This window comes from Otolemur garnettii, unplaced genomic scaffold, assembly GCF_000181295.1.
Source record: "Otolemur garnettii isolate 467f Iridium unplaced genomic scaffold, OtoGar3 scaffold00147, whole genome shotgun sequence".
In the NCBI taxonomy this organism is placed as follows: domain Eukaryota; kingdom Metazoa; phylum Chordata; class Mammalia; order Primates; family Galagidae; genus Otolemur; species Otolemur garnettii.
The window spans coordinates 2,814,033-2,829,511 of record NW_003852542.1 but is presented as its reverse complement, the minus strand read 5'-3'; the positions used below and the strand labels follow the sequence as shown (position 1 = coordinate 2,829,511).

Here is a 15,479-nt window from a genome sequence, read left to right as displayed (position 1 = left end):
TTTTATTTATTTATTTATTTGAGATAAGGTCTCACTCTGTTGTCCCAGGTCAAAGTGCCATGGTGTCATAGCTCACAGCAACAACAAATTCCTGGGCTCAAGAGATCTCTTGCCTCAGTCTCCTGAGTGCTGGGATCACAATGCCCAGCTAGTTTTTTATTTTTAATAGAGATGGGGTCTTACTCTTGTTTAGGCTGGTCTCAAACTCCTGAGCTCAAGTGAACCACCTGCCTCGGCATCCCAGAGTGCTAGGATTACAGGTACCCAGCCTAGAATGACTTACAGAGCTACGAAGCTGGTGCCAGGGGTGGCACCAACCAAAGTTGGTGGCCCAGAGAAGGAGCACAGCTGTCTAGTTCTTTGGGCACCCAAGATAGTGCTGCTCAATATCTTCTGAAAATAGTATGTGTCCATCTTTAAATTTTGAAAATTGAGAAGGGCTTTTCCGCTGGATGGGTCTGAGAGAAAGGCCTGATTGTTCCTGACGGTGTTCACGGGTCTTCTACCCTCACTGGCCAGTCTGAGGAATGGGAGGCCACACAAAGAGTCCAAGAGGAGGGTCGGGGGTGTGGATGTCTCCTCACCTGAGTATTTGGGGTGTACTGCATGCGGGAGATGAAGCCCTCGGCCACTTGGAGGGCTGCCTGCCGCTCCTTCTCGTTTGCTTTTCGCCCTGGATCATAGGAGGGAACGTTTTAAAAAGTGCAGAGGCCCCCACTCCATTTTTCTTGAGAGAAGTTAAGGGGGGCACAGAATAGCTGGCAATTTTAAAAATAAATGTACCAAGAGGTCTCAAGAATGTTGAGGGACTCTTTGGAGGTAAGAGTCAGCCCCTTAAGACTTTTTCCAAACTGGCAGCACCAAGCTAGATGAAAACTCTTCTACCTGGGTCTGATCACCAAAACCTTCTCTGACAGAGGTCCCAGTGACATTTCAGGGAGAGAAAAATGGGTGTCTTCTTTAGCATCAAACTCCTGAGCACAGAGGCCCCTCTTCCCGCCAGAACCCCTTGCCTCTTCAGTCCATAATTGTACTGATACCAAGCCTTTTTTTTTTTTGAAACAGAGCCTCAAGCTGTCCCCCTGGGTAGAGTGCCATGGCATCACAGTTCACAGCAACCTCCAACTCTTGGGCTCAAGTGAGTCTCTGGCCTCAGCCTCCCAAGTAGCTGGGACCACAGGCACCCGCCACAACGCTCGGCTATTTTTTGGTTGCAACTGTCGTTGTTTGGCGGGCCCCAGCTGGATTCGAACCCGCGACCTTGGGTGTACATGGCTGGTGCCTTAGCCACTTGAGCTACAGGTGCCGAGCACCCCCCCCCTTTTTTTTTAACTAAATAGGATGAAGGGTGCAATTTATTATGGAGGTGAACTTAACTCCCATAATCAGCAAGCCTACCCTGGCCAAATGGTTACACTAACAAAGCACTTATAAAAATGAAGATCCCACATAATCCATTCACTTGTGCAGGCAGTCTAGTGAGGACAACCTGGGGTCCAGTTCCAGGCATTTTCCCAAAGAAACAATGCTGCAATGGGTGGTTGGCTATCCCTCCAGACTATAAAAATCCTATGAGCTGCAATGCATCCAAAATTAATATGCTGTATTATAGTGTCATGTACAGCATCAGCTGCACCCCTACCCATGAGATCTACTCTTCCTGGCCCCCAAGTTTCCCATTTCTTTCCATATTTGTTTGGTTGGGGTTGTATCCACTCTGGGGGCTCTGGGAACCCTTCTCTGCTTGGCATTGGCTCCACAGAGTATGTACCCTCCAACAGGAAGGAAAAAGGCAGCCCCAGCAGCACTTGGCTCTCTTCCCACTCTACCCCTTAGAGACCTGCTGCTGCTACCTGCTCCATGCCCCTCCACTTCACCTCCCTGCTGAGTTTAGGAGCCCATCTATGAATTGCCGGTAGCTGCTGCTATCCATAGACACTCTGTCTTCCTGACCAGTCTGGGGGCTGGCAATTTCTTGGCCTTGGTTGACTTCACCCCACAACTATTTATTGAGCAAATGGTATTTCTGTCAAGATCCTACAGAAACTCAGAGCAAGTTTGTTTCTTTTGCAAATAGTAAAACCAAGCTAAACAGGCTTTAGCACAACAGTGTTTCTAGTCAAGAAGATATAATCTTTTGGAAAAACAAGTTCTACAAGTTTACCACCCACTGCATAAAGTGATATTTACTTTATCTGAAAGTTATCTTTATCACACCCCAAGACAGAAGCCCAAGATCAGGGGTCCCAACAGCCTTGGTGTCCTAGGAATGGTCTAGGACAGTGGTTCTTAAAGTGTGGTCCCTGGAACCAGCAGTTTAGGCATCCCTCAGAAACTTGTTAGAAATGCATGTTCTTGGCCCCACCCCAAACCTAATCACCTAGACTCTCGTGAGGCTGGGGCTTAGCAATCTGTTCAAACCAGTCTTGGCAAGATTCTGAGATTTTTCTGGCTATTCAGAGCCATAGGTTAGAACTTAAGGAATGGGAAAACCAAAGAGAAACCAACACCCCCTCTCACACACACACCTGGAGCATGCATGTTCTGAGGCCATCTTTTGTAAGCATGGGGCAGGCTAAGCCTAGCAGTGAGGGTCCAGAGCAGCTGCAAGCATATCAGGCTGGTGTGGAAGAACCATACATACCCTTCCAGATGTAGATCTTGCCACAGAGCCCATTGTCCAGCACAAAACAGTCATCAGGTATCAGCAGGTCCAGGGCAAAAGGGCTAGAGTCAGCCACCTTGGTGAGGTTCATCTGTCCAGTGGCATCAGATACCTGGAGAGGAAGGGCAGTACTGGATCTCACATGCCTCCCATACACCCCCGCCCAGGAACTACCCCCAACCCCCACCCAGTTCCCTCTACTCTGCCCCCTGCCCACTGTCCAGGCCCTGAAAAACAAATCTGGGGCAGTCCTTCCCTCCTCCCAGCACCCTCAGTCCCAGCAGCACAGAGGCTCTGAGTCCATTTAGAAATTAAGTGGACTCCAAATTATAAGGGCATACAATCTAAAGTAAAGTTCAGCTTTGGCCTCAAAGCTTCAAAGGAATGGGCTGGTGGTGAAGTGGCATTTATCTCCTCCATGGGGGCTTACCATCCGCCCACTTCCCATCCTCCTCTCCTCCAAGCCCTGCATAAACTTTGCTGGTTCTGGCCCAATCTTCCCACTGCCTTCTCCTTCCCAGAGCTCTTCATGCAGCCATGCTGGGCAGGCTCCTACCATCCTCCACCTGGGCCCAGGGTAGGACCAGGGTGCCTACCTTATACAGAGCTGCAGCCTGGGCATTTGTCTGGTCAGCTCTGAGGTCTTCCTCAGGATTGCCCTCCTTCAGAGCAGGCTTCGGGCCCAGGACCTGCAGGTGCCAGAGTAGGCCAAGTTTACAGGGGTCCCTGCCCAAGAACTCCCCAACCCATTACGCCCAGGGCCACCACCTTTGGTGAGGCAAACTGTCCTGCACTAGGGCACCCAGCAGAGGTGAGTAAGGGCTGGGTTCTGCCTGCTCCACTAGCTGGGCTGCTCAGCCCTGAGGACATCACCTACCCAGAGGGGGCACCCTGTGAGCTAGCCACAGCCCTGGGCAGTGCCCTGGTTCTCCCTGCTACCCTCCACCAGCCACCCTCATGCCCCCAACTCATTGGCTCTCTTGGCTACTTCCAAGCAGAGTCTCCCAACTGCCCACTCCAATGTCCTCCAACCTGGATCATTTCGGTGGGCTCCTCCCCATCAGTGACAATCTCCACCTGGGCCTTGCCCTGTCGCTCACTGTCCCGGATGGCCAGTGCCAGGTCCCTCGCCTTGTTGCGCTCCAGAATGTTGGACTTTCCACCACACCAGGTGAAGATGTTCTGAAGAGGAACAGGAGGCCAGGTCAGAGTCAGCTGCCTACCACCTGCCTCCGCTCAGGGGATGGGACCCTAGTTCTCTCCTCTCTGAAGAACTGTTCCCTGAGGCAGGACAATTAGGAACACACCACAGAGAGCACTCTGAGAATGGCAATGATAGTACTCTACAAAAGTATCTCTGCCCACCTGCCATCTGTTTTATTTCTCTCCAGAACACACATCCCCTTATATTTAAATGTCTTTATTTTGTTTAGATCCCATCTCCCCTGACTAGAAATAAGCTTCATTGGGGCATGTTGGTTTTATTTGGCTTTGTTCACTGCTAAAACAGAGCCTGGCAAGTATTTAGGCACCAAATAAATATTTACTGAATGGGTGAGTGGGTGAGTGGTGTCCTGGAGCTCAGCATCTCATATTTCCACCCGCAGCCCTGCTGGGCAGAGCCCTCATCACCTCTGCTGACCTGGTAATAGCAAGGTCTGCTTCCTGGTTCGCTGCCTCATCTCACAGCTAGTGAGCTGTTTTACAAACAGCTCCTGGATCAATCTTCCTGACTGAAATCTTCAGCACCACAAGATTTGGTCCACTCTCCTCAGGCAGACATGCAATTTCATGTCCTGGGGCTCACCCTCCTCAGCAATTTCACTCCTCCTGCTCCTGGTCCCACTCGACCCCTCCCAGCTGTCAACAAGCATGTCTGCACTCCTCCCTACCTTGGAGCCTCTGCTCACCTGTTCTCTTTGCCTGGAATGGCATTTCCCATCTGTGCTAATCCTATGGTACCTTCCTAGGACAAGTGGCTTCAGCTCAGGCTATGGAGTCCCTCTCTGCCGTAAGGTCCCCCAGCACATAGCTGCTGCCCACCTTAAAGCCCTCATCACATCCCACCATGGGTTATGGAAAGTGACCAGCCCACGTTAGCTGCCTCCCCAGGATGAGCTTTTATGGTCCCTATGCTGGCTCGGAGAAGGCACCACAGATCAACTGAATGAACAGATAAGTGAACAAATTAATGAATGGTCTGGCAGGCTGCTAACTCACAGCAAAGGCTTCTGAGAGGACAGACTAAGCTCCAGAGTGTTAGAGGCAATGAATGGTTAGATGTCAGAGGAAGCCAGGTTTCTGCCCTTATAAACAGGAATTTTCTTAATGGTCAAGTGGTTCTGCTTAGAGTAGACTTATAGCTCCTCAGCCTCCCTCTTTTCTGGCCTCCAGGTCCCCACCCTTTTACAGGATGAAGCTAATATAGAATGCTCAGTCTGGCTGGCCTGCCCACCTGGCCCAGGTCCAGGATGAAGCAGTCCCCAGTGTTGAAGCTATCCCAGCTCAGCGCCCGCTCAGTGGCACGGATGTTCTTCTTCCCCTTCACCTGGTAGAGTTTCTTGATAGTTGCTGGGGTGCCTGGAGAGGTCTTGTGAAAGGCTGACTCCACGCCACCTTCCTGCAGCCCAGATAGACTATCTGAGTGGAATGGCAGGGGGCCCAGAGCCCTCTGTACCTCATCCCACTGGGAGACAGGAAGAAAGATGAGACCCATCCCTGAGGGCACCCAGACCTTCCACAGGTTAAGAACTAGCTGGAAGGTGGGCTGCTTGTGAGAGAAGCCTCAGGGTAGCGGTGCCTGGGGGTGGGGCTGACCTGGTACTTGAGGCCACGTGGGAAGTAGCTCATGAAGAGGTCGGACTCATTGCCCTGCACCTCACGGTGCTGCACAGGCCGCTCCCCAAGCAGGGTGTTGAGGTGCACGGCCAGCACTGCGCAGGCCCCCTGCTCATCCCGGGATGACTGCTGGCCTGGGATGGGTGGAAGGTGTCAGAGCAAGGGCCTTGAGACCCATGCCATCCCCCATCCCTGCCCTGAGCCAGACCCCTACCCATCCCAACCCCCTTACCTATCCACAGGTGCAGATGGGAGAGCTCTTCTGGGCCATTGTGCAGCACTAGGTAGGAGTCCCCCGAGAAGAAGATGCCCTGGTTCTCTTGTGGTACAGGCACTGGTTTCAGCTTCTCCACCCGCCACACATGCAGGCCGGGAGCTTGCACTGATGCTGGGAATGGAGAGCCGCTACAGGAAAGGAAAGGGTTAGCAGTGGCCTCATGGGCACCAGCACAGAGACTGGGGCAGGCCTGGGGACTGATGTCTGGGGATGAGAAGAGGAGCAAGGAGGGGCAGGCCTTGATTGAATGTGAAGAAGGGGAAGACAAAAAAGAAGATGGAGTTCACAGCCTACCTCTGGGGGATGGGTGTGTACATGCTGTTTCCAGATCTGGAAAGACAGGAGAAGCCATTATTACTACCAATGCCATAACAACTACCTCTCACATTGGTCTGGGGGCAAATACTTTCATTTTATCAACTACTTCATCTTCAGGAGCCCAAGAGATGATCCTGGTTCCATTATGTAGGCAAAGAAAACAAGGCTCAGAGAGTCCAAGTCCAAAGCCACATAGCTACTGGGTGGCTCACAGAAACCAGGTCTCTGACCCCTGGGCTAGTGTATTCCCCCTGTTATGACCTCTCAGCCACTCCTCCTTCTGCTTCAGATGCTCTAACTCTGGGTATTGCATAAGGCTGGGATGCAGCTCTCTAAGCAAGAACTATTTATATTAGAAAAGCCTAAAGTCAATGACTTAAGACACACGCGCGCACACACACACACAAACCACCACAAGATACAGAAAAGCAAATGAAATCAAAAATAATCAGAAGAAAATAAATAACAAAGATGAGAGCAGATATTAATAAATAGAAAATAAAAACAGGAGAGAAAATCAATGAAGCTGATTTATTAAGAATAATCAGGGCTCGGCGCCTGTGGCTCAACTGGCTAAGGCGCCAGCCACATACACCTAAGGTGGCGGGTTCGAATCCAGCCTGGGCCCTCCAAACAACAATGATGGCTGCAACCAAAAAATGGCCAGGCGTTGTGGTGGGCGCCTGTGGTCCCAGCTACTTGGGAGGCAGAGGCTGGAGACTCGCTTGAGCCCAGGAGTTGGAGGTTGCTGTGAGCTGTAAAAGCCACAGCACTCTACCCAGGGGGTCAGCTTGAGGCTCTGTCTCAAAAAAAAAAAAAAAAGAATAATCAGGCTGGGGGGTGGGGGGGGCGCCTGTGGCTCAAAGGAGTAGGGCGCCAGCCCCATATGCCAGAGGTGGCGGTTCAAACCCAGCCCCAGCCAAAAAAACTGCAAAAAAAGGCAGTGCCTATGGCTCAGAGGAGTAGGGTGCTGGCCCCATATGCTGGAGGTGGTGGGTTCAAACCCAGCCCCAGACAAAAAAATAAGTCAGGCTCGGCGCCCATAGCACAGTGGTATGGCGCCAGCCACATACACTGCCTGCACTCCCAGCACTCTTGGAGGCCAAGGCAGGTGGATTGCCTGAGCTCACGGGTTCAAGACCAGCCTGAGCAAGAGCAAGACCTGGTCTCTAAAAGGTAGCTAGGTGTTGTGATGGGTGACTGTAGTCTCAGCCACTTGGGAGTCTGAGACAAGAGAATCGCTTGAGCCCAAGAGTTTGAGGTTGCTGAGAGTTATGATGCCACAGCACTCTACTCAGGAAAACAAAGTGAAACTCTGTCTCAAAAAAAAAAAAAAAAATGCTGGGCAAGGTAGTTCACGCCTGTAATCCTAGCACTCTGGGAGGCTGAGTCGGGTAGATTGCTTGAGCTCACAAGTTGGAGACCAGCCTGAGCAAAAGCAAGACCCCATCTCTACTATAAAATAGAAAAACTGGCTTGGTACCTATAGCTCAAGTGGCTAAGGCACCAGCCACATACACCAGAGCTGACGGGTTCAAATCCAACTTGGGCCTGCCAAACAACAATGACAACTACAACCAAAAAATAGCCAGGTATTGTGGCAGGCACCTATAGTCCCAGCTACCTGGGAAGCTGAGGCAAGAGAATCGCTTAAGCCCAGGAGTTGGAGGTTGCTGTGAGCTGTGATGCCACAGCACCCTGCCCAGGGCGACAGCTTGAGGCTCTGTCTCAAAAAAAAATTGTTTTCAACAAGCCAAGAATACAAGGAAATTTCCTTAACTTGATGAAAAGGCACCTACAAAAACCAAAAATAAACAAAACCTCCCCACAGCCCCCCCCCAAAACTTTCAGCTAACATCATACTTAATGGCAGCTCTAATTCTAAACTCACTCCCTATGCATCATTTCTGTATGCCCAGCTCCTCTTAAATGTCAGAATGATGAATACCATCACCTACAAGGTCAGTGGAAGCAACCTTTTGGACAAGAGTCATTGGAGAAAAAATGCTAAAAGGGGCACATGGCGGGCACCTGTAGTCCCAGCTACTCAGGAGGCTAAGGCAAGAGAATTGCTTAAGCCCAAGTGTTTGAGGTTGCTGTGAGTTGTGACGCCACAGCACTCTACCAAGGGCAACATAGTGACACTCTGTCTCAAAAAAAAAAAAAAAATTCTTAAGGCAAACATTTTTTAAAAATACTATATATATTGTGTTTGTTTTTGGAGACAAGAGTTTCACTCTGTCACCCTGGGTAGAGTGCCTTGGTGTCATTATAGCTCACAGCAATCTCAAACTCTTGGGCTCAACAGATCCTTTTGCCTCAGCTTCCCAAGTAGCTGGGACTACAGGCGTGTACCACCAGGGCAGTCTAGTTCTTTTATTTTTAGTAGAGATGGAGTCTTGCTCTTGCTAAGGCTGGTCTCCAAACTCTTGAGCTCAAGGGGATCCACCTGGGCTCAAGGGAATCCATCAGCCTTGGCCTCCCAGAGTAGAGTGCTAGGATTACTGGCATGAGCTACTGCAACCTGGCCTCTTTTTAAAATTTCAGAAAATGCAGCAGCTGTGGCTTCACTGTCTCTTTCATAGATCTGCATCATTAGAGAGTTTCTTTGTTTGGCTTAAAATGCAGAGACCCACATAACCAGCAAGCACTTCATACATAATCCAATTCATGCTGTGCATCCATCCACACAGCATTTGTGTAAGGCCAGCCCCCATGGTGTAGGGTAAGGGCTGGGAATATGAGGGTGGAACATGCAAGTTGGCACCAGAGGAAAATTCTTGAGGAAGGTGGGGGCAACAGGAGAGCAGAAGGGAAAGTGCAATCTTAGGGAGGCGAATGCAGAGCAGATGATGTTGAGTCTGAGTAGGAAACAAAGAGGGAGGGGTCAAGTGCAAGGGAAATGGAAGTAATGTGCCATGTGGATCATGACTTTCTTTTTCCTTTCCCAACCTCCAAAACAGTGGAAGGCATTTTTTGCCATCACACTTCCGGAAGTGGGGAGGCAATGAGGGGATGTTTGGGGAAGGAAACCTTTAATGTTTCTCCATCCCACAGTAGGTCACATGTTGTGCCCACATCCCCTGCCAGAGGCAGCCCAGCCTATGACTCAGGTCTAAAGTGGTTAAGTGGCCACCCCCAGCTCACGCCAGCGGGCAGAACTCAAGAATGACAGCCACTGAGTAAGCCAATTGTCAGCTTTACTATTTTTCATTCTGTGTTACTGAAATGAGAGCTCAGGCCCTAACTCAAAATCAAGCAGCCCACATGCCAAGGCTGCAAGTCCCAGAGAGCCTCTGCAGGGTTTGGTGAAAGGGGTTTCGCTGCCTGCCCTTCATGGCCCTGGCTGCCTGTTAGAACTACCTTGGTTAGAACTCCCTTAGGCTGTACAAAAACATAGGTGCCAACAAAGACTTTTTGCTTAGCTGTATTTAATCAGGTTTCTGAACCTTCTCCCACACCCATCTGTAAACTTCCTTGTAAAATCCAGTCTTAGCAAAAGAACCCTTGCTAAGCCAGTTTAACCAGAATCCCCTACCCTTGTTAACATCCTTGATATCTGATCATGTTCTTCATCCTCTACCATCCCCCAGGTGATGTCTGATCCTCTGGCCTGTCTTCAGCAAGAATCCTGTTAGGTCAGTTCAGCTACATCTCTCTCACCCCACACTTTTTTCCTTTTTTTTTTTCTTGAGACAGAGTCTCACTCTATTGCCCTAAATAGAGTGCGGGGCAGCACAGCTCACAGCAACATCCATCTCCGGGGCTGAGGCGATTCTCTTGCCTCAGCCTCCCAAGTAGCTGGGACCATAGGCGCCAGCCACCACGCTCAGCTATTTTTTGTTGCAGTTTGGCTGGGGCCAGGTTTGAACCCGCCACCCTCAGTATATGGGGCCAGGGCCCTACCCACTGAGCCACAGGCGCCCTACACTTTTTTTCTTTTAAAGCCTTTGAGCAGGATAGGCACCTGTGGCTCAAGCAGCTAAGGCGCCACCCACATACACCTAAGGTGTCGGGTTCGAATCCAGCCTGAGCCCACCAAATAATGACGGCTGCAACCAAAAAATAGCTGGGCTTTGTAGCAGGCGCCTGTGATCTCAGCTACTTGGGAGGCTGAGGCAGGAGACTCGCTTGAGCCCAGGAGTTGGAGGTTGCTATGAGCTGTGATGCCACAGCCCTCTCTCTACCCAGGGGGACAGCTTAAGGCTCTGTCTCAAAAAAAAATAAAAAATAAAAAAAATAAAGCCTTTGAGCAGGGTAACCAGATCCCCCTCATTCCTGATGTTTTCTCTTGGTAATTTTCCATCCACTGACCCACACCCTGCTCCTTGACTATAAATTCTCACTTGCCCATGCTGTATTCGGAGTTGAGCCCATACTCTCTCCCTTGCAAGAAGCTGTTACAGTGGTCCCTATACCTATCATGATAGTCCTGAATAAAGGAACACTTTACTGATAGGTTCACTGAATACTTTTGTCCTTTAACAGTGCCCAAGCTCTGGTCTGGAGATTCTCATTCCATAGGTCTGAAGTGGGGCCTAAGCATCCATATTCTGAACATATGTTCAAAGTGATCCAGACACTGCCAATGAATTCTCCCCAGAACAGCATCTCATGCTTGCCTGCATGTTAAGAGTTTTTCTGGTGAGGCTGGGTGAGGTGACTCACGCCTGTAATCTTAGCGCTCTAGGAGACCAAGGAGGGAGGACTGCTTGAACTCAGGAATTGGAGCAAGGAGTTTCAGTCTGAGCAAGAGTGAGATCCCATCTCTACTAAATACAGAAATTTACTCTTTTACTAAATAGAAAAGTTATCCAGGCATTGTGGTGGGCACCTGTAGTCCCAGCTACTCGCAGGAGGATCACTTGAACCCAAGAGTTTGAGGTTGCTGTGAGCTAGGCTAATGCCATGGCACTATAGCCTGGGCAACAAAGTGAGACTTTGTCTCAGAGAAAAAAACCAAAACTCAGGGGAGTTTTTTTTTTGAGACAGAGTCTTACTTGGTCACCCTTGGCCCTCAGTAGAGTGCTGTGGCATCACAGCTCCCAACAACCTCAAACTCTTGGGCTTCAGCAATTCTCTTGCCTTAGCCTCTTAAGTAGCTGGGACTACAGGTACCCTCCACAACACCCAGCTATTTTTTAGAGATGGAGTCTTGCTCTTGCTCAGGCTGGTCTCAAACTCGTGAGTTCAGGCAATCTACTCACCTTGGCCTCCCAGTGGTACTCTGGGGAGCTTTTGAAAAACCCCAGGGCTGGCTGATGCCTGTGGCTCAAAGGTGTAGGGCACTGAACTCACACCCAGCCCCCCCCCACAAAAAAAGCCCAGTGCCTAGGCCCAATACTGGACTCCACGGGTAGAGCCTGGATTTCAGTGTTTGAGATGCTCAGGTGACTTTAGCAATTGGAGAGCTGAAATTCCTGATGCCCTATTAGATCTCCAACCCCACAGCCTTCTGTTTCAGGCTCCCAGGAAAGGGTCCACCCTGTCCTCTGACCTTTCATTCCTCCTCTCTCTCCCCCAACCAGCCCTTCCACCCAAGCTCACAGCTTCCTCAGTGCCCAGCTTCACATTCTCATCCATCAAAGCTCCACCATCCTCTAGGCCCACGTCAAGCCCCCAGCTGTCTGACTTGTGGGACAGGTGGCCTCAGCCTTCTCTGGGTGTTCTTCTAACTTTCTTACCTGGGAGCACATACTCAGGCCCTGCTCCGAGGCTGTTTTATAACCTGGCTAACTGCTTCATGTTTCACTAGAGCAGGGGGTATGCCTGATGCCTCCATGTTCTGAAGCAGCTCACCACGGATCTATTCAATTCTACTCAAGTCTGTCATGGGGATTTGGCCCAGAGAGGGGGGACTACACAAAGACAAAGAAGAACAACTTGTGTCTCACGGTCTAGCTGGAGGGCAGAATGAAACAGAGAGCCGTCAAGCTCAATGAAACACAGATAGATTCCTCTAAGCCAGTGGTTCTAAACCTTCCTAATGCTGCGGCTCTTTAATACAGTTCCTGTGGGTCTCAACCCACAGGTTGAGAACCACTGCTCTAGGCAGAATGTCACTGAATCAGAGTAGTCAGCATTAGAAGGAGCCCAAGTTCTTGGATGGCACCTGTGGCTCAAGGAGTAGGGCACCGGCCCTATATACCAGAAGTGGTGGGTTCAAACCTGGCCCCAGCCAAAAACTGCAAAAAAAAAAAGGAGCCTGAGTTCTTATCTAGTCCTGCTCTGCATCCACCTCTCAACATGTACCTAGCGCTTGCATTGCAGAAATCTCTTCTATAGCATCGTTCACCATCCTCTTATTATTATTATCATATTATTTTAGAGATAAGGTCTCACTCTGTAGCTCAGAATGGAGTGCAGTGGCAACATCATCGAAATCCTGGGCTCAAGTGATCCTCCCATTTCAGCTTCCCAAGTAGTTGGGACCACAGGCATGCACCACCACATCCAGCTAAATTGTTTTCATTTATTTTTAGAGACAGGGTCTCAATATGTTGCCCAGACTAGGCTTAAACTCCTAGCCTCAGCGATCCCCCACCTCATATCCCTCAGTTGCTGGGATTACAGGTATGAGTCAACACACTTGACTACCATCCTCTTCTTGAATGCTTTTGATCCTGAGGAACTCACCTGGTACAAGGCAGCCTCTCCTACTTTTTCCCCATTCTGCCACAGTTCCGCATGTTTCCTCTTCTAGTCTATAAGGGCCTTAGGGCAGGAACTACATTTTGCTTCTCTGGATCTAGCTGGGACCTCACGCTCAAAGAATGCTTTTGAGTAACTGGACTTGCTGGTTCCAATTATTAGACCAGATGGAACCTAAGGGATAGCCCAGGATTTCAACAGGCTTGGGATAGGCTGGAACAGCTCTAGAGGCTGAGAGCAGGGCCTACAGGCCTCATCAGACTTTCCTGGGGCTGGGGCTGAGGAGGATGCAGCCCCACTGGTTCTCCCATGGTCCTGACTTCTCGTGTCTTTGAGGACACAATGGGGTCCTGGGAATAGGGGTCACTGTTAAGCACACCTTTAAGGAAATGCTTGACAGCTATCAGAGGACAAAGTTCTGCTGGGTACCAGTGGAATCTGGGCTGGGCTGAGATCTGAGTCAATTAGCCCCAGTAGGCCTCTTCCAGGCACAGTCCCTGTTTGCCCCCTAGGCATGAAATGAAAGAGGACCTACCCTTCTCTGGAGCAGTGGAGAAGCACGTGTCAATACTGGAAACCATGCCACATCCTCCCAGCCTGGGACATGAGTGTTCCCAGGAGCTGGGGACTCCAGGCCAGTGTTTTTCCTCCAGACACCAATCGATCTCCTTCCCCAGGCTCCACCACAACCTCAGGCTATCACAGGTGGCAAGCCAGACCCTCAGGCAGGGTCTTGTTGAGTAATCAAATGTGCCACATGCCTTTGAATTCAAATGGCTAGGCCTGCCCTGCTCCCTCTCCAAACAGCTCAGAACCAAATATCTAGTCATATCATAGCCCTATCTTGGGATAGGCACTGTCAAACCTAAATCCACCTCCAGGCTGGCTGAGGACCTTTGGGAGACCTCAGTGTGCCAGCCTCTGTCAGGAGGACTGGGTGAGCCCCGGCCCAAAAGTTCCTCCATTTGTAACATGGGTACAACCCATCTGTCCTCCTGGGCAGCTGCCAGGCTGCAATCAGGCAACAATGCTCCCAGAACCTGGCACCATTCCTAGCACAAAATGCCTTCCACAAGTATGGGTCTCTGTTCCCAGACCCCAGGACCTAGCCCTTGCTGCCCACCAGGAGGGTCTGGGTTGCTGGCAGCCACCCTCCCATTTTCACCTTTCAACACTCTCTTCCTCAAACTTCTGCTCCTATTCCTTCCAGCTTGCCCCACCCAGCTCTCACTTCCTTCTCACCCCCACTGGCTGCCCCACCCCGGGCTCCTTCAACCAGGACTGAGTACTAAGCTGAGTGATGTACCCCGACAGGGAAGGGCATAGAGTGCTGGGGAGGGGAGGAGAGCAACTCTGAGGGCTGGCTCCTCGGTGATGCCCACAGGGCAGGGAGGTCCACCCAGTGTGGGCATGGTGGACTCAGATGCCACAGGTTACAGCTAAGGCAGGCCAGGGACAACGGCATCTGAGTCCAGGACCAGCAAGGAAAGCCAAGTTCCCCCACTCACCAGTCTCAGGCAGGCGCATCTGCACAGCTCCACTACCCCTGGGTTAGTTAGGCACACTTCCTGGGTGGGGTCACTCTCCACCATTTTCCCTCCTTCCCCCAATTAGCTTTCTCCTTCTCTGATTTTTTTTTAAAGGTTCAGTTCTGAGGGAGTGGCTGAGGCCATGACACATTTTTCCCATCTCCCCCTTGGAATGCCAGACGACTGTTCCCAGATGCTACTTCCCTGTATTTCTCACTCATTCTTATCATCTCACGGTGTGAGCCCTGGGCTGTTGGTAGGGGTTGGGGGAACAGTTCATCTGGGTGGACCCAGGACAACTATCCTCTTTACATCACAGTCATTTAACCCTAGAACTAGTCTTGTCCAACTCACTGGCTTTTCAGAGGACTGAGGCCCTGAGCTCACAAGTGACTGTCAATGCCAAAGTCACACAGGGAGTGGAAGGCAGAGCAAGGGAGGCTCTAATCCCTTCTGAATCCATGGAGAAGCATGAACCTGGTGGGTGTGAGGCTCTAGGAAACAGTGAGCACCCAGTTATGCAGCCACTGGTGTGTGGCTTCCCTGCCCAGGACTCTGGCCCACCCGTTGGTCAGCAGGCTGGTTCAAGATAAGGGCCAAGGCCCCATGGGGTGTAGTAGCGACAATGGAGCAAAATCTGGAACAAGCCTTCCCTATAAACTGACCTTCAGACCAAAACTCATTATTTGGCTGGGTACAGTGGCTCATGCCTACAATCCTAGCACTCTGCAAGGTTGAGGCCAGTGGATAGCTTGAGTTTAGGAGTTTGACACCAGCCTGAGCAAGAGTGAGACCCCGACTCTACTAAAAATAGGAAAAACAAACAAACAAAAAAAACCCCAAATAACTAGCCAGGAGTTGTGGAAGACTCCTGTACTAAGGAGGCTGAGGCAAGGGGATTGCTTGAGCCCAAGAGTTTGAGGTTGCTGTGAGCTATGGCACCATGGCACTCTACCCAGGGAGATTGAGTGAGACTCTGTCTCAAAACAAAACAAAAACAAAACCAAAATCTCATTATTGGACTGCAAGAGAAATATCTGAAGAAAATAGAGTGAAAGTTTCTCAATGAAACCAAATCAATTCCTGTGCTAAAATTGGGAGCAAGATGGGAAGTTAAATGTCCTCCCCAAAGAACATGGCCTTTGGCTCGGCGCCTGTGGCTCAAGCGGCTAAAACGCCAGCCACATACACCTAAGGTGGC

The 15,479-nt window shown here is 50.5% G+C and overlaps 1 protein-coding gene across 2 annotated transcripts in view; it reads right to left on the bottom strand.

Annotated features, from left to right (window-relative positions):
- CAPG (capping actin protein, gelsolin like) overlaps nucleotides 1-15,479 on the bottom strand; it is a 19,351-nt gene that overhangs the window by 730 nt on the left and 3,142 nt on the right. For both annotated transcript variants that reach the window (XM_012811012.2, XM_023518771.1), the window contains exons 2-9: nucleotides 6,075-6,110; nucleotides 5,736-5,908; nucleotides 5,483-5,637; nucleotides 5,121-5,285; nucleotides 3,698-3,847; nucleotides 3,262-3,354; nucleotides 2,645-2,777; nucleotides 585-673 (exon numbers count right to left, since the gene is read on the bottom strand). In XM_012811012.2, the coding sequence (XP_012666466.1) occupies nucleotides 585-673; nucleotides 2,645-2,777; nucleotides 3,262-3,354; nucleotides 3,698-3,847; nucleotides 5,121-5,285; nucleotides 5,483-5,637; nucleotides 5,736-5,908; nucleotides 6,075-6,097 (981 nt within the window). In that variant the 5' untranslated portion in view covers nucleotides 6,098-6,110. The remainder of the gene's footprint in view (nucleotides 1-584; nucleotides 674-2,644; nucleotides 2,778-3,261; nucleotides 3,355-3,697; nucleotides 3,848-5,120; nucleotides 5,286-5,482; nucleotides 5,638-5,735; nucleotides 5,909-6,074; nucleotides 6,111-15,479) is intronic.